Source organism: Akanthomyces muscarius, chromosome 5 (genome assembly GCF_028009165.1).
Source record: "Akanthomyces muscarius strain Ve6 chromosome 5, whole genome shotgun sequence".
Taxonomy (NCBI): Eukaryota; Fungi; Ascomycota; class Sordariomycetes; order Hypocreales; family Cordycipitaceae; genus Akanthomyces; species Akanthomyces muscarius.
Genome location: NC_079245.1, coordinates 2,351,765 through 2,369,628, shown reverse-complemented (window position 1 = coordinate 2,369,628; position 17,864 = coordinate 2,351,765). Strand labels below are relative to the sequence as shown.

Genomic DNA, 17,864 nt, shown 5'->3' with positions numbered 1-17,864 from the left:
GCTGGTCATCAATACGTGCTACCGAAGCCACCAATAAGACGACACGGGACAAGCCATCATGTTGCTCTCACGCACAGGAATTGGCCGAGCTTAGCATCGGCCCCTTGGCACGCCACCCGCTTAGGTCTCTGTCCGGCAGGTTGTTGACATGGCGTGTCCGCTAAAAAAAAAGCAGCTCGCTGCAAAATCATACCGACAGGTACAAGGGAATATTTTTTAATTAATTTATTCAATTTAAACAAGCAGACGCAGCAACAGCTCAGCTCGTGTGAGACAGGATGAGGCCATGGGCTGGAACACATTCCCACTTCGGCGCCGGGACGGCTGAGAATCCTCTTGAAGACGGTTTGCGAATCGGCGTCATATATATATGTGACCCTGGGCCATCAAAGACAAGACGAAGCTAGAGAACCAGACACTTTGCAATTCGGTATATACTCTTTCCCACACTTACGCCCTTAGCGGCGGGAATCTTTTTCTATATTTCTATTGTTCCTCAAGCTAGCGGCTTTGTCTCAACCGTCTCCAGCATCTTGGTTCCTCTTCATCTACACTCGCTCTTGACTTCGCAGCCATGACTGAAGACAAGAAAGAACCGCAGTGTTCCATGACTCCGCTGTCAGCTTCTTCCACTCTCTCTATATCCTCCTCCCCGTCATGCACCACTCTGTCTTCAAATGATTATGCCCTGTACCCATACGAGGAGGCGGCCCCCGAGAGGACACTCATCGACATCTTTACCGCTTCCACCAATGCGCACCCAAAAGCACTCGCACTCGACAATGGCTCGACTCGCCTGACATATATTGAGCTGACCAAGGCTGTCGACGCACTTGCTGGCCGTTTATGCGAAGCTGGCCTCGGCCTTGGCGATAGGGTTGGTATCCGTGTCACCTCTGGCACATCAGAGCTATACATTGGCATCCTGGCCATTCTCAAGGCCGGAGCTGCCTACGTCCCTGTGGACGTCGACGACCCGGACGAGCGTGCCGAGCTCGTCTTCTCCGAGGCTGGCGTCTGCGCTGTCATTACCGATAACAATACCATCACACTGCAAGATACAAAGCCCATTGTCAGAAGCGCAACATTGGAAAAAGCCCCTTCCCCAGACAATGACGCCTGGATCATCTTCACATCCGGCTCGACCGGTAAGCCAAAAGGCGTCGCCGTCACGCACCGTAGCGCCGCTGCCTTTGTCGACGCCGAGGCCCATCTGTTTCTCCCCAAAAAGCCCCTAGCCCCCGGAGATCGCGTCCTTGCCGGGTTATCCGTCGCCTTTGACGCCTCCTGCGAGGAAATGTGGCTTGCGTGGCGCCATGGCGCCTGTCTCGTTCCGGCCGCCCGTGCGCTGGTCAAGGCTGGCGCGGAGCTCGGCACCTTTCTCTCGGCCCAAAACATTTCAGTCGTGTCCACGGTGCCCACGCTCGCGGCGCTGTGGCCGACGGAAGCTCTTTCAGGACTTCGTCTTCTGATCCTCGGCGGCGAGGCGTGCTCGCCTGAATTGGCCAGCAGGCTCGCCGGCGCCGTGGACTCGGTATGGAACACGTACGGCCCCACAGAGGCGACCGTGGTGTCGTGCGGCGCCCCACTCACCGGCGCCGACCCGGTGGTCCGCATCGGCCTTCCGCTCGCCGGATGGCGGCTGGCTGTCGTCGGCGCCGACGGCCATCCGGTCCGCTGGGGCGAAGAGGGCGAGCTCGTCATTGGTGGCGTCGGCATGGCGCGCTACCTCGACGTCGAAAAGGATAAAGTCAAGTTTACGCCCTCGCCGGCGTTTGGCGGCGAGCGCGCCTACTGCAGCGGCGACCTGGTCCGCGCCGAAAAGGACGGCCTCTTGTTTGTGGGCCGCAACGACGAGCAGATTAAGCTGGGTGGTCGTCGCATCGAGCTCGGCGAGATTGACGCCGCCATGATGACTCTGCCTGGTGTCAAGGGTGCTGCTAGCGCCATCCGGCGCACCGACACGGGCAACCAGGTCCTCGTCGGGTACGTGGTGAGGGACAGCAATGTCGCCGCCACTTCGGACAGGAGCATCCTGAAACGAGTTCTGCCCCCGACTCTCATCCCCATGCTCGTCGCCGTGGATATCATCCCGGTCCGCACCTCTGGCAAGGTCGACCGCAAAGCTCTACCGTGGCCGCCGCCCGAGTCTTCATCCTCGACGGCGGCCATGAGCGGAGGCACCATGGCCTGGGTGGCAGGCCAGTGGCGCGCCGTCCTCGGCGCGGCGGGCGCGACGCCCGAATCCAACTTTTTCGACCTCGGCGGCACCAGCCTGGCTGCGGCGCAACTCGTCTCGCAGCTGCGCCAAAAGTGCCACACGCTGTCGGTGGCCGATGTCTACGAGCACCCGACGCTGACGGCCATGACGGACCGCATCGACGCGCTGCTGGGCACGTCCATCGTGGAGCGCGAGGTCAAGCTCAGCCCGCGCTGGGTCATCTTCATCCAGAGCGTGGTGCTCGCCGCCGTCTTCCTGCTCGAGGGTCTGCGCCTCGTGGCGCCGCTCCTGCTGTCCAAGAAGATATTCCAGGCGGTCCTCAAGCGGCCCGGCGAGTCGTGGTGGGCAACAGAGCATGACTTACCGTGGGCCGTCGTCGCCGTGCTCTGGGCTGTCTTGATGACGATGCCCGGCCGCCTGCTGACCGCCGTCGTCACCGTGCGGCCCCTCACCTGGGGTATCCGCCCCGGCGAGTACCGTCGCGCGGGCCTCACGCATCTGCGCCTCTGGGCCGCGGACCGCTTTGTCGGTGTCGCTCGGCTGGGCGCCGTTGCCGGCACAAACTGGGCGCGCTACTATGCCCGGCTGATGGGCTGCCACGTCGGCCGCGACGTGCAGCTGCATGCCCTCGCGCCCTCGACGGGACTGGCGAGCTTTGGCGACGGCGCGGCCATTGAGCCCGAGGTGGATGTCGCTGGCTACTGGATCGACGGCGACGTGGTGCGCGTTGGCAGCGTCACCGTCGGCGAGGGCGCCAGGGTCGGGGCGCGCTCCATGCTCATGCCCAACTCCGTGGTCGAGGCCTACGCCACTGTCGACCCGGGTCTCTCTGTCCAGGGCGTCGTCAAGTCGCCTCTGCCGCCGTCGGCCTCGTCGTCGGACCAGGGCTCCAGCCACGACGGCTCGTTCCGTCCGACAAAAGGCGGCTTTCGCATGGGCCTCCTCTACACCACTGCCCTGCTGCTCCTGGACTTACTGCCCGTCTTGATGTTTGCCCCCATTTGGGGCCTCATGCCGATCCTTGTCAAGGACTACACCAATTTCACGCAGCTCAGTATTGGCATCATTGCCATGACAGCCCCCGGGACCGTCGTTGGCATCTTGCTCTACACTACTGCCGTTGTCGTCATTGTGCGCCTGGCAAACCGTGCCATTCATCCTGGATCTCACTCGTGGAACAGCAAGACTGCCTTTTGCGCCTGGCTCATCCACTTCCTCATGATGGACATTCGCATGATCATGTTTCCCATCTTTGCCAGCCTCTTCACCCCCGTCTGGCTGCGGCTCTTGGGCGCCAAGATTGGCCGCAACGTGGAGTCGTCCACCGTGGTCCCCATACCGTCCCTGCTCACCGTCAGCGACAATGCGTTCCTGGCCGACGACGTGCTCATTGCGCCGTTTGAGCTCAGCGGCGGGCGCATTCATCTTGGCCCCGTCACTGTCGGCAACAAGACCTTCCTCGGCAACTCAGCCATTGTTGACCCCGGCATCAACGTCCCTGACAACTCCCTCATCGGCGTGCTGGGCTCTGCGCCCGGTGGCCTCGGCGAGAAGCAGATGCAAGAAGGGACGTCCTGGCTCGGTCGCCCGCCCATTCCGCTTCCTCGAAAGGTCGACTCCAACATTGACCACTCGCTGACTTTTGCGCCCCCGAAGAAGCTCGTCCTTGCCCGTGCCTTGATCGAGTCTTGCCGTGCCATCCCTCTGCTTCTCAGCGGGTTCATCCCTTCCATGGCGAGTCTCGGCGCGCTCTGGATCATGTGGCACTTTGGCGTTGGCTTCGCTATCCTCGCAGCCGGTGGCCTGCTGGTTGGTAGTGCGTTTCTCGCCGCCGCCATCTGCATTGCCGCCAAGTGGATTGTGACGCCCAACGTCAAGGCCGGCAGCACGCATCCGCTCTGGAGCTCTTTTGTCTGGCGCAACGAGCTTGCCGACTCGTTCCTGCAGGCCATGGCCCTCCCCCTTATGGTGCGCTTCTTCTACGGGACGCCGGTGCTGGCCATGTTCTTCCGTGCCCTCGGCGCCAAGATTGGCCACGGCACGTGGATCGAGAGCCACCTGCTACCCGAAGCGGATCTCTGTCGCGTTGGCGACGGCGCCACCATCAACAGAGGCAGCCTGCTGCAGACGCACCTGTTCCACGATCGGCTGATGCGCCTGGACGAAGTCGAGCTCTGCAATGGCGCTACGCTGGGTCCCCTGACCGCATCGCTCCCCGGTACCGTGATTGGCGCGGGCACGACGGTGTACCCCGTCTCGCTGGTGATGCGAGGCGAGCATCTTCCGGGAAGCACACGCTGGCGAGGCAACCCCGTCCGACCATGGAGCGAAGGTGGCGATGAGAAGAAGATAGGCAAGAGTTCTCGAAGCTCAAGCTGGGACTCACCTTCGCCTGTATAGATGAATCTTTTCAATAAAGGTGCGACACATCCACGCACAAGCCACACGGCGACCGTCAAGCATTGTTCCCCGTATCTATCTCAACTTTGGTACATATTTTTATAGCTCAAAAAAGGTGGAAGGAATGAAGTTGTGTTGTTAATTACGAAGTCAATGATCAAAAGTATGCTTGTTTAGAAACTTAAACAGCTCGAATTGAAACATGTGTTCATATGTACTCTATTTGATGACATGCATGTATGATTGCCCCAATAGGCGTTGTTTATATCTCGATTCTTACACTTTGCACAGTTGCCCACTCTCAAGCTGGTGCCAGTGCTCATTACCGACGCAGGGCGTGCACCAAAATACATCGTTAGGGTCGACCTTGCGCTTGATCTGCGCAAGGCGAGGGTAGTTGGTGCCCCAAAAGCTCTCGTGAAAGTTGGGCTCGAAAATGGAGGCCTGTTCATCTTGTCAGCCGCCTGTGTTGTACCTTTGCATCAATTTCTTTTTGCTTACCTCGTTGATATAGGCGCCAGAGGAGGGTGTGATCTTGCGAACAGGGGCCCATGCGTCTTCAAGCTCTTTGAGGTTCTTGTCGGTGGCTGCCTTGTCAAATGGAACGCCCTGAGCGGCGGTGACTGTGAATATGTTAGCACCTTAAAGAGAAACCAACTGAACATGCCGGACATACTTGTGTGAACGTAAGCGCTGCGCCAGTGGGAGTTGACAGCATTGCTACCACCAGCAGGCTTGGCCTCTTGAACACCTTTGCCACCAACCAGGAAGAAAGTTGAGAACCCGCCGGGGCCAGTACCCGACAGGAGCGCGTTACCCAGAGCCTTGGGATCGTTGAAGGCTTCCTGGTTCAAGAGTCGCGAGATGAGATACTTGTTGTCGCCGACCGTCTCGGTGTCGTAGTTGGCAGCAAAAAAGTCGAGGAACGACTTGTACTCGGTGTTGCTGCTGAAGAAACCAGCCTTGCCGGGCCAGCGCTGGTTGATGGTGTCGTTGATGGGCTTGAACAGCCTGGCAATGGTGTCGTTGCCATTGGGATCGTCCAGAGTGGTCAGCCGACCTTGAAATCCGGCCAGGTAGTCGGGGAGACCGGAGCCGGGATCAGGGTTTGAGAAGTTGCTGCTGACAATGTTGTAACCAGACAAGCCACCATTCATTAGTGCTGGGCTCTGCGCGCCAACATAACCAATGAGGTCACTGAGGATGGGAGATCCAGGGACTGTAAAGGCAACGAATTGCGTGACGGTCATCTTGGGGGTTGGGACAGTCTTGACAGTGAAACTCGTCACGACGCCAAAGGTAGAACCGCCACCCTGGGGCGAAGTCAGCTTTGATGTACAGGAGTGGCTTATAATTTCAGGTACTTACTCCACGAATAGCCCAGAAGAGGTCAGGGTTCTGGTCCTGGTTGACCTTTTGGATCTTGCCGTCGGCAGTCACGACTTCCATCTCAATGACCTGGTCGGCAGCAAGACCATAGCGAGGAGACAGGATCGAGTGGCCACCTCCAGTAATGTAGCCACCAGCACTAACCGTCTTGGAGCCGCCGCCCACCACAGTCTGGCCGTACTGGTCAAGGGCTTTGTAAAGGTCCCACATGATGGACGCACTGCCAAAGGTGACAGAGTTGCCTTGGAAGGTACGGCCCGAGGCCAGCTTAAACTGACCGGGGTGGTACTCAATGCTGCTTAGATGGTGCGTCCAGAGAGACAGAGTACCAGGGGCGTTAGAGCGACCAAGGAAATCATGGCCGCTAGACTTGACATTGAGGCGCACGTTGTTGTTGCGAGCTAAGCGCCAGTATTAGTGACAAGATCCGACACGCGTTGCTGTGAAGCCAAGCTTACCAAAATCAACACCGGCCTTGACATCCGCGGACGAGGTCACCTTGATCACGTAGGCTGGGTAGCCAGCGGCACTGCAGGGCGTATTGGGGTCCGGCAGACACGTGTAGTTGGTGAACTCGTTGGACATGACGGAGATGGGGTCCGCGAGGTGGAACTCGGAAGTCTCCCACTCCTTGGCGAGGCTGGGGCACTGCGACTCGTCGTAGTTGGGCTGTCCCTTGTGGCAGACGCCGCCGGGCAGCGTCGTCGGCTTCAGCAGCTGGCCGTTTACCGTCTTGTTGAGACCGCTCCAGGCATCGGCCGAGGGCCAGCCCTGCGCGCCGGGGTACGCCTTGCACGACGCGCCGCGGTGCCAGTGGTCGGGCGTGACTGCCGCCGCCTGCGAGCCAGCCGCGGCGGCCAAGAGCAAAAGTGCAGTGTTGCTAAGCGACGCCATTATTCATCCGCTTTCGTGATGCTGATGCTGAATCAAGAAAAACGTCCGCAGTGGCATCGTGAGGCCACAAGACGATGCAGCGCCCCGTGGCCCTTTATAAATTGATCGTCGGGTCCTTTGCGGAGTCCCTGTGGTAGTGTTACATCATGGAGCCTCGATTGTTCCGACGAAAGTGCAGGTATACCTAGGCTTTGCTGGGTGCTTAGTGTGGACTCTGCCGGGATCTGATCTTACGTGAGGGTGGTATTGAAGCTAGGGTGCAACGGAAACGTTGGAACTCGTGGTCGCGATAGCGCGCTGAGAAAACCAGGTGCCCCATGGTGCTCCGCGTGTGACCGTCATTAATATGGAAGCCTGCGAGTGAGGCAACTAATTGGCCAAAGGTCCACGCAGATTCATTTTATTGAGGTTGGATTCGTACGGGCGATCTCTTGGCGATGTCGATCTTGTTGGCTCAGTAATAAGAACTGGCTACGCGGGTTATTCGTAGACTATAGTTTCCTGCTGCTATTTATGGAGCCGCGTCGCATTTGAAAGCATTTGAACCTGGCATGCTGCAAGCTTAACGCCATGAACCTCGATTTTTCTTTATTGTGGGTGTATTAATGTGTGTCTTACAGATTCTCAGCGTTCATGCCCAGTTGGATGTATGTGAGATTAAACCGCGCGAATAAAAGGTCTGTGCCGACTTACCATCGTCCTTGTACGGACGCAAACTATCCGCTCGTATATAATCTTGTCATTCGCGCACATCTGAGGCGATCTTGGGGATTGAAAGGCAAGCTGCTCGATCGACCACCCATGTGCCCTGACACCAGGGCTGTTGTCATAATCTCAGCGGTACATCAAGCCTTGCAGGGATCGGCGAACACAGCGTTGTTCGTCGGGGGGCACTTTGGCGCCTCCCAAATACTGCGCGCCTCGGCGAGGTGCATCAAGGTCCCGAGCAATACGGCAGGGCACATGTGGAATTCGGAACACACGGCAGGTTAAATTGGATCACAATTTCGGGCGGGAGGCGAGACAAACAAGAACAGGATGATTTGGCGAGAAAATTGGCTGGCGCTACTAGCTTCGACGTAACAGTTGCCTATTCAGGGTAGGAATGCCGGCTGTGTCAAACCACTCGCCCTGTGTGGCAGGCTGGCAGCCCTTTCCATAGCCCTGTTTCTACTACCTGACTTGAAACGGACCTCGTAGGGGCTTGCCGCAAAGTACCGAGCCGGAAGTGTAAAATGGAGCTTTCGGCATTGCGGGAGGCGTCCTTAGATAATCGGCTCGTCTTCCGCTGATGGTCACTGTCACGATTGGCACTCTCGCATGCAAGACGAGTCGCTGTTGATCGTCTCACAGCTATATTTCATCACTCTAGTGGTAATGCATACGAGTCAAGTAGATTTATATGCTTTTCATTTTTGTGCATCCATATACAAGCGCCCGCCTTCCCGGGCGACCAAACCATCAGAGATATATATATAAAAAAGAGAACAACTCTGTGTCATGAAAAACAAGTAGCCATCCCGTCGTCTGCACGCATTCTAGTCGTAAATAAAAGGGAAATTACAGCCAAAAGAAAAATGCAAAATTGAATACACCATCCCCAATCAACCCTCGATGAGGCAGCGCTTGCCAGCAGGGCTATTGAGGAAGTAGATCTTGGACTCCATGTCAGCGTCTGACATGCCCTCCTTCACGGAAACCGTAGACTTGGGGAATTTGCGGAAAAACAGGCAAACTCCAAGACGAATCTCGATCATGGCGAGGTGAGAGCCGACACAAGCTAGAATAACTGTTAGCAGATGCTACTAAGCCATCGTGGAGAAAGAGAATCAAGCTTACTTCTGGCGCCACGGCCAAAGGGCATGTAGGCCTCCTTCATGGCCTTTGTGGGGTTCTCCCAGCGGTCGGGGTTAAACTCGTCGGGCTGGGGGAAGATATCCTGATCGCGGTGCATGGTGTAGCCCTGGCAGCCGACGGTGGTGCCGCCCTCGATGTAGTAGCCGGAGAGGCTGACGCCCTCGGGGGGCACGACCCGGGCGAGCGAGCAGGGGGCGGCGGCGTGCAGTCGCATCGTCTCGGTGATGACCTGCTCGAGGTAGCGCAGCTCGCGCGTGTCGGCCTCGGTGAAGTCGTCGGGCAGCGTGGCCACCTCGGCGGCGAGGCGGTCGCGGATCTCGGGCCGGCGGGAGACGGCCCAGGTCAGGTAAGTCAGGGTGTTGCTGGTCGTGTCGGAGCCGGCGACAATGTAGGTCTGCGCGTTGACAGTGACCTCCTCCTCGGTCAGCGTGTCGTCGTCCTTGGCCTTGAAGACCTTGGAGAAGAGCGTGTCCTTGGCCTTTTCGTCGCCCGAGAGCACGGCCTCCTTCTGGCGGGCAATCGACTGCTGGGCGTAGTTGCGCATGCGCTTGCCGCCCTCGACGGCATTGTCGACAATGGGGATGGTGATGTACTGGGCGAGCTTGGTAAGACCGGGAACAAGCAGACGGATACCGCCAAATTTGTTGACAGCTAGGATATCCTCAAAGTATTGGTTCTTCTGTTGTGTGGAAGAAAGAAATGGATTAGCAAAACTGATGCGCAGTGATGGGCGGTTTCAGGTGTAAGCTTACCTTGCCGCTCTCAATCATGTTGAACGAAGAACCAAACGTCAGCTCGCCGAGGGTGTCGGTGGTGAAGAAAAACCACCACTTGTAGACGTCAATGGAGCCGCGGGCCTGGAGCTCCTCACCCATACGGTAGACGGCGGCGGTGGCGCGGGAGTAGACGTCGGGGATGGCGGTCTTGAGGGAGGACTCGGACATGGGCGAGGCTAAGAGGCGGCGGTAGCGGCGGTGCAGATCAACGTCGCTAGTGTTGAACATGGAGTCGACCCTGCTGGGCGCGAGAGCGCGGTAGGCGGGGTGCTTGAGGAAGGTCTCCTTGTGGCCGTAAACCTTCTTGATGTCGTCGATCTCGGCGATGCTAATCTCGTTGGGCGCAGTGCGGACGATGCGGCCTGCGGTGTGTTAGTCTACATATTTGCACGAGAATGCAGCATCGTGGTCAGTCCTACCATATTTTTGGTGCAGCTTGTGGGCATGCCCGGGCGTGAAACCCTTGAACATGGACATTTGGTTCGGCAGGGCTGTGAAATGCGTGTACCAGGGACCAGGTACTTTTGAGATGGGGTTGCGGAAGACTGTGATGAGTTTCTGTACATTGCCGTTAGTGACTTGCTACCCGTCAAAAGCCATCGCGACAACTAACGGTGAGCACCCAAAGGGTGGCTACAGCCCCGAGGGCAATGTAGAGGTTTACACCTTTCAATACTTGTAACTCCATGGTAGATGTAGTGTGTTGGTGTGATTATAAAAAGGGAAGGGTAGAAAAGGGCTTGATTCGCTATAGCAAAACAAATTGGAGACGGGATGGGAGGAGCCTGGATATAAATACAACGTGCGACATGAAAATCCAAGTTGTATCAACTAACCGCCCAATCTATGAACGCATGATGGGGGGTGGCAGGCATGCGGGAAAAGATGGGGCGCGACGCCGGGTTCTAGCTCAGGCTCAGCCCAATGGCGCAGAAATGTGAATCACCCATATCGTGGTTGGCCAGTGGCCACTAGGTCAGCGAGCCTTGGCCTTGTCTTGGAGCCTGGTTGCGTATGTGTGTATCGTGTCCCCCTCCCTCGCGGTCGCGAAGGCGCGAAGCACACGAACCAGGCCGAGCGCCGCTGCAAGTGACCACTAGCCCAGTGGGAAAAGAAAAGATGGGCTTTCCGCGAGGCAGGGCAAAAGAAACCAGCGCTAAAACGGGTCAGAGACCCCCAATCCCATCTTTGCAGGGATTTTCTGTTAGGCGGTATGACTGCGCTTTGCTGGTAAGGTGCAGGCGTCGATCGTAGGTGGCTTCGGATATCGATGGGAGCGATTTCGAAAACGGAGAATTAAAAACGAAAACAGTCAAGACTGGGAGGCAGAGTGGTGCCAGTACACGCGTCCACTACGTATGCGACAAGGGGGCTGGGCTGAATGCCGTCCGATGTAGCAGAGCACTGCCCGTGAGGACCGGGATTGGAAGAGTCTTGCTCTCAGTGTGAAGCTGTGTGTTAGGAGCCCTGAATCCCGACTCGAGGCTGTGTGTGTGTAATGTGCTGCAGCAGTAGCCTTGCGCTGGCTTCAGGGCATTGGCGGGAGGGGGGCGGCTCCGCCGCGATGCGACACAGCGAAAGCAAGCCCTTCAGAAGCACCATAATCCCTAGCAAGGCTTGTTTCCCTGTCGGTGGATCCCGGGGTGGACAGGAATTGGGGGAGGCTTGCGGTGTGTCGGGGTCAGAGATGGGGTGTTTCTTTACAGGGCCAAACAAAAATGTGCATCATCAGGAGATGGCCGGGCAGCACGAGTGAGAGATGCAGGGCTCAAGTTCCCGCCGACAACCGCAGGGTTTCTCCTTGACCTTCTCTTCTCAGCCCCCATCTCATTCATCAGACGCCCACTCACACAAGCAAAGGACGCCACACACCCGCCTCCGATAGCCATATCTTTTCTGGGCTGCAAGCCAACATGTTGGACTACTAAGAACATCCGTCCACCAATGACGGGTGGGCAATTTTGGCAGTGCCAGTGTTCGCTGCCATCGATCCGTCCTAGCCGCTTACGCCCCCCCTGGGCGGCACCCGCTCAGTGCCGATGGTGTGGGTGTAAGCGTAAAACAAACTGAGTAGGACCCTTGAAGCAAGCGTAGTCGCTTGATATGCCATGGTCCCTGCTTGTAGGGGTGTCTCCGAGTGCTTGAATTGAAGCTGAGAGCAGCTGACAAGTACAAAGTTTACAGAGCCAATACCTTGGAGCGTCGCTCGGCCCTTTTGTCGTACTGCTCGCGCTCATCGTTCTTCTCGCATTTGAGACATTGCGCATGATTCACTTGGGGAAAAAATGCAGAAAAACAAAACAGCCTAAACGGGCATGCATGCTGCAGCTGGCCAGGCTTCTAGAAAGACGCTCGATGCAACGCCCCAGACTTTTGTGTCTCAGTTACACCCCTACACATGCAAATCACTGACAGGCACCAACTCTCATAGCAACAGATTCACATTATCAAGATACTATTTTCAATCCAATATCGGCTTCTTTGCGTATACTAATCTCTTGGCATCGAATTAACGCTCAGCTCCTAAGACATACAGCAGAATGGCCTGACCAGTCAGAAAACAGCGCCGACGCAGCCGGTCCAATCCACTACCTGTCAGCAGGCCAGTTCAGCCCAGGAAGGGGGGTGGTCCCAAGACATAAACTCCGACGCCAGTTTTTTCCTCTCCCTGATTATTGCAATTCTTTGTCGATCGGTTAATTCGGTATGGCTTATGCCAAGCCGCGCGGCGCTCTTTACAGTCGGTCTTTTATGGCTTGTAGAAATAAAGAATCAATGCTGGAAACATCAAAACCAATGGGCTTATTCACAGCTCGCCAAGCGTCCTTGGTCGGAAGATTTGCAATGTAGTTCTGCATTAATGCTTAAACCATCCCTTGTAGATATCCTGTTTCCTGCACATGTACCGCCTATCATCTCACGTCACAAAGCTGTGATAGCTGTCCGCGATGAAGTTGGCAGAGACTCTTGACATCCGGCTGCGTGGAGAGTGAAAAAAACGGGCACGGTATGCTCGAAACGAAAGATTGGAAAGGATACGCGGAGAAAAAAATCAATGTCGTATTACCTGCCCAATTTAGTGGTAGTACTCTTCTCGGTATCCAGTCCCTGGCAATGAAACCCTCCCGGTGTCTGTGCTGCTGCAGGCGCACACTTGGTCAGAGCCCGGGATCGGCACACCGGTGGCGACCACCTCACACCCAGAGAAAGCGGCACTTTTGAGAAAAGGTGTGCCAAGAGCTGAACACATTAGCTCAGTGTCTCTGTTACGACGAGAGTCAAAAACACAGGTTGTGTTGTTCGCATTTCTCGTATACGGAGAAGGAGCACCAGAACTGTCATTGTTGGGCGGCAAAGTGCCGGACTGTGCCGTGGAGAACGGCATTGGGTTGTAGAGACTACACATGTACTCTGCGGCTGGATTTTGACCGCGGCATATTCTCTCCAGGTGCTGTTCTATCGTTTCGCGGGACTGATTTCCTTCGGGCTTAGCTTGCGCTTCAGTCGGTCTGATGGTACTCGATAGTCCTGGCGTACAGGTTCCCCAATGTGTCGATTTAAGGCACTAAACAAGGTTTTCTGGATGAACCGAGTGCCAAAACGCTCGCATATGATGTCCGGAAGCACTCAAGTCGGATTCGAGCCCCCCGAGTCTCACATGCGTCCTGCGACTTCCGTGCAGCATTACGCGGCTTCGCTTTTGGGCTCCTACATCGTGAAAAGCTGCAATCCTCGGACTTATTGACGTCGGACCTGGTCTGCTTACGGCCCTTTGCTTGCGGAAATTTCTCTCATGGTGGTCTCGTAAGGTCATGTATCGTGATGGCCAAGTGTCACGAAGAATGGGACGATTTTTCAGGACACGCTCAGGATACGCCCAAAGCATGCAGCGCAGATCCGGACAACTCTTGAATTAAGCTCACGGTCTACCGGTGTTGCATTCATCAATGCTACAGCCCATCTATCTAAGTTTAGTCCACAGCAGAAGGCAGTAGACGACCAGTCTTTCAGACGAATGACCACGTTGCTCGGCAGCAACGGCGCGGATGTGCATTGCAGTGGGCACACCGCCCCGTTCGTGCGCCCTTTCTCTCTCTGCAAGAAGTCTAACTGACCTGAAGAAATCGTCCTTTCTTGATCTGGGGTGTTCTTTGACCGATAGTAAACTTCGTTCTTACCTTTTGATAGCTGCGGGCCGGTCGTGGCCCGGTTCCGCCCGAGAGGCATCCAATATACAGACAATGCTTGCCGATACTTGGTAATGATCAAAAGATGAACGAAAGAGAAATAAGAAAATTACGTACACCACTTGCGGTGCTTTTGTTAATTTCCTCACCATGCGTCGCCTTTTGCTTCTAGAATGGCTCGGCCATACTGCGGACAGTCTCCAGCTTGCGAAGACCGTCCGCTTCTTGCAACTTCCCGGCCATCACCGCATTAACAATGAATAGCCAACCACCTTTTTTTTTTCACGCTTTAACCCCAATCCCGGAAATAATTTTCCACATCTCAGATATAGACAGCCCCTCGCGGGAGTGCCCCCATCGATTACAGGACGCGCGTTGTGCAACCAATCCCGATCCTCACGCCACGCCAATGCCGGCCCCCAAAACTCCGGCCATCGCACGGCACAGGGCCAGCATGGCTAAAACAAAAGGTTGCTTAAATAGGCAGGACTTGGCTTTTTTTTATGGTACAAAGAATGCTTTAATACGGAACCATTGCCGGACCGCCGCCCCCATTATTACGCCGATTTTTGCTTCGCCACCACCAAAACTTGGGCATGTGCCTTGCGCGAATGTGCCATGTACGTCACGATGCGGTAGGAGTGTAAGATGTAACAACTTTGTATAAATCAGCACTCAAAGCTATGATACACGAGAAGCCAACAAGGAAAAAACACGACGCAGTCCATCTCCACTCGCCAGTATCAGTACCAAGAAATGCAGAGAAAACAACAATGACTGCCATGATCTGGGTATAGACGGTTCCAACTAATGTCAACAGCAAAATCACACTGCAACTACTTTTTACTTCTCTCGCTTTCTCCGTAAATGCTTCCCCAGTAACTTGACACCCGTTAGATTATCCGTCTTGCTTCCAAAAAGAGTATCTGCCGTCCACCAAAAGCCCTCTGGGCAAATAAAAAGAGAATAGTAATATAGACAAAATCGGCCCAGCAGGCCGAGGCCAGAGCATGCGCCGCATAAGCGGAGAATGAGATATGGACCCGAACAATCTCAGGCTCAATCGAAAGAACCAACAAAAACAAGGACGCCGTGCTATGCATGAAAACACAACCCATATATTCCCCCACTAATGGCCGCATGGCGATTTTTTTGATCCGAATCCAGAATGCAGCAATCGACTGTCGGCGTCTAGGGTGTGCGAGGGCGCTTCCAGTAATATTGCTTGTGCTGCTTGCGACAGTTTCTCAGGCTGGGCTTGCGTAGCCCGTCTACCACCGCAGCCCTGCGTTGATCGTCATTGTCCTCCTCGGGTACGTAGTAGTACTCGCTCTCCAACGCCTTTCCTGCAGCATCCTTGCCCTGGCGAGTGATGATGCCAATACACGTTGTCGACTCGATTGCTTCGCGCAGAACATCAACGGTCAGATCGACCTTGAGGTCGGCAGGTAGGTGTTGCATAATGCTCGACAAAGGCGTTGATGAGAGTCGAGAGTACGCGAGCTGGTTGACCACATGGTTACCGACACTGGGGTGAACGGCGACTTTGGGCTTTTGGGGCGTTGGCTCCTGTTCCCCGTCCTCTATGTCGACTAACTGATCTTCCGGCGAAGGAGTCTTCTCTTCCGGCTGAGGCGTCTTCTCTTCCTTGTTCTGTGGAGAAGGAGGATCAGACGGCAAGCTGCTCTCGGTGTGCGTCTCGGATGCCTCTGGGTTCTCGACAATTTGAGGAATATCGCGTCCCAGGGGCTTTTGCGCGCGTGGAGACTTGCCCATAATCGATGCCAAGCGGTTGGAAATATCAGCGCCGAAGGGGCCAAACGAATGAACGATGGGGTCGTTTTCCTCATCAGGGTTGTGCTCCTCGTCAGAGTCATCATCGTTGCCGAGATGGCTGTGGAAGCTGGCCGTGGCTTCCGTCAAGAAGCTCGCATTTGGGTCCAGAGATGCCTCGAGCTCGTGACCTGGGAGTTCAGGCTCATCCTCGTAAATCTCAATGGCGCCATCGCGGTCCTGCGGACCGGGCAGGAGGTCATGAAGGCGCTGTGCGCTCGACAAGTGAGCGGGCGTGGGGCTTTCGGGAGACCGGATATAGGTCGAATGGCGGCGAAGCGGAGATGAGTCTAGGAGACGACCGGCACGTGTCTGGGATCGTGGGGGAGAATCATCCCAGCTGGAGTCGGACAGATTGGCAGTATTGTCAATCGGAGAGGAGAGGCGTGGCCACTGAACCAACACCCGCGTTTCTTGGACATCAATCATGATCTCGGCCTCCGTCTCGCTTGTAAAGGTGTCGCCCTTGGCTAGATCCCAGCTACGACCTTGGCAGTGCAACTTCAGCCCATTCCAACCCTCACAAACAATCTCTACCTTGTTTGCTTCTCGCGGCTGCGTCGCAGCAACGTAGCGAGCCTTGACATGGACGCGTGATATCAGGCGGCTGGCGGATAGCTGGTAGTGGGATGAGTTGGAGGAACGGCCCATGAGCAGTGTCTCCCCGTTCTCGGCCAGCTCAACCGACGGAACGGCGCCAAGAGGAGCACGCTTTTCCAGAGCAGCAGCACGAGCCGCGCCAATGGCTGCTGAGTTGCGCCGTAGCGGAGAACTGGACAATATACCAGTGCTCGATGTCGGGATGGGGGTGGGATACCGTAGATTAGCATCGATGCCCATGTTTTGGCGTTTGATAGGCCGGGGCAGTCCCGGCGAAGAAGACAGAGGCTCAAAGGGCGGCAGTAAAGAGGGAGCCGGCCGCTTCGTACCAGCCAGCGAGGAAGCAGAGCCTGAGGGCATCGGTAGCTGGGGCTCGTTTGCCGACGAGCCCATCGGTCTAGGAGAACCAAACGGCATGATACGCGATGAATGGGTCAAGTCGGTCCTCAACTATCATGCCAGGGTGATCTCAAGTGTCGTAGTCGATTAGGGCCGCGTCAATTCGCGTGCTAATGTCGTGGCGGAGCGTCCGAACGGGGCGTATGTCGCGATGGACGTCGATGGCAGACTTACACCAGAGGAGACGGTGTAGAGTGGTATGCCAGGTAAAGGTCGGGTGTGTCGAGGACCAGATCTGTAAATAGAAACAAAAGGTTGTAACGGGCCGGCCAAGGCGGTCGCAGGTAAAGCTCAGAGTCTTGGAGAGAAGAGTAGTAGTGTGGTGTGTGAGTAGAAAGAGGGCCTGCGAGGTTTTAAGAGGGAGGGGGCCGTAGTGTACGACACGAACGCGATGGTGTAGGCGCATCGCGCGTTTTGGCGTGTCGGTCTTGTGCAAGTTTGTGCAGCGCAAGGGTCCAGGCTGTTTTGGCTAGTTACAGCGCGCGGGGGGCTCTACAGCGGCCGCTGTAGGAGGTCGGCGCTTAGAGGCACAGCGGCCAGCTGCCGTGGCTTACAGCGGGCTCCAGTGCAACCCGGCGCTCGTGGTCCGCTGTAATGCCCTGGAGGACTGGAATTGTGCACATCCACTATAAAACGGCCTGCCACGGCCAGCACTTTGTACCGACATCGAAGCGTGTTTACCTGCCTCTCTCTGTCCTACAGTATAGATAGCCTGATGGCATGGCGACATGCTTATGTTTTTTTTACTCTATCTCGGGTGAATCTATTTTTTGCATTAACTTACTCTTTGCACTGCATCAATCATTGCACTGCTCAATTTTCTTCACATGCTGTGCTGCCCCGTATCATATATGCATTCTCGCTCCAGCCACCTCGGCCAGCCTGCTGCAAAAACACGTCTCCACTGACCAGGGACCGCGTCTGCACCAGACTCTTACTGGTACGCCAATGGAGTGGCCCGTCTATGACTTGTTCATTTCTAGAAAATGATTTCTGTAACATTTGCCGTTGCTCAAAAGTTGTACCACAGACTCATTGCAAAAGAAACAAGAAGCTACGAGACCTGACCGCTTCCAATACCATCTGCCAAAACTCCCTCGAGCATCTGCCCTTGGTTCTCTACAGTCAATACATTGTCTGCAAATGACACTCGACTTCTCCCCGGTACCGAAAACTCCTTTAGCCTCCCCACTCTGCAATTGTGCAACTCATTAAAAAAAAGGTCTGTCCCATGACTGTCCGTACATGCTCTTTACGAGCAGCCCTCCAATAGCACGCGACTCGGTAGTGAATGTATGTCTAAATATA

The 17,864-nt window shown here is 55.8% G+C and overlaps 4 protein-coding genes across 4 annotated transcripts; 1 reads left to right on the top strand and 3 right to left on the bottom strand.

The window, feature by feature from the left end:
* Positions 1-574: 574 nt before the first annotated feature.
* Positions 575-4,621, top strand: LMH87_010081 (uncharacterized protein; the record flags this gene model as incomplete). The annotated part of the gene is made up of 1 exon (XM_056197181.1): positions 575-4,621. The coding sequence occupies one exon, from the start codon at positions 575-577 to the stop codon at positions 4,619-4,621; it is 4,047 nt and encodes a 1,348-aa protein (XP_056054256.1).
* Positions 4,622-4,897: 276 nt separating this feature from the next.
* On the bottom strand, positions 4,898-6,904 carry LMH87_010080 (uncharacterized protein; the record flags this gene model as incomplete). Its single annotated transcript, XM_056197180.1, has 5 exons — positions 4,898-5,065; positions 5,123-5,244; positions 5,298-5,934; positions 5,990-6,411; positions 6,469-6,904. 5 exons carry the CDS (start codon positions 6,902-6,904, stop codon positions 4,898-4,900), a joined length of 1,785 nt encoding a protein of 594 aa, XP_056054255.1.
* Positions 6,905-8,508: 1,604 nt separating this feature from the next.
* LMH87_010079 (uncharacterized protein) lies at positions 8,509-10,225 on the bottom strand (the record flags this gene model as incomplete). The annotated part of the gene is made up of 5 exons (XM_056197179.1): positions 8,509-8,684; positions 8,744-9,440; positions 9,514-9,899; positions 9,957-10,095; positions 10,151-10,225. The coding sequence occupies 5 exons, from the start codon at positions 10,223-10,225 to the stop codon at positions 8,509-8,511; spliced, it is 1,473 nt and encodes a 490-aa protein (XP_056054254.1).
* A 4,690-nt stretch (positions 10,226-14,915) lies between these two features.
* On the bottom strand, positions 14,916-16,574 carry LMH87_010078 (uncharacterized protein; the record flags this gene model as incomplete). The annotated part of the gene is made up of 1 exon (XM_056197178.1): positions 14,916-16,574. The coding sequence occupies one exon, from the start codon at positions 16,572-16,574 to the stop codon at positions 14,916-14,918; it is 1,659 nt and encodes a 552-aa protein (XP_056054253.1).
* Between the last annotated feature and the right edge of the window lie 1,290 nt (positions 16,575-17,864).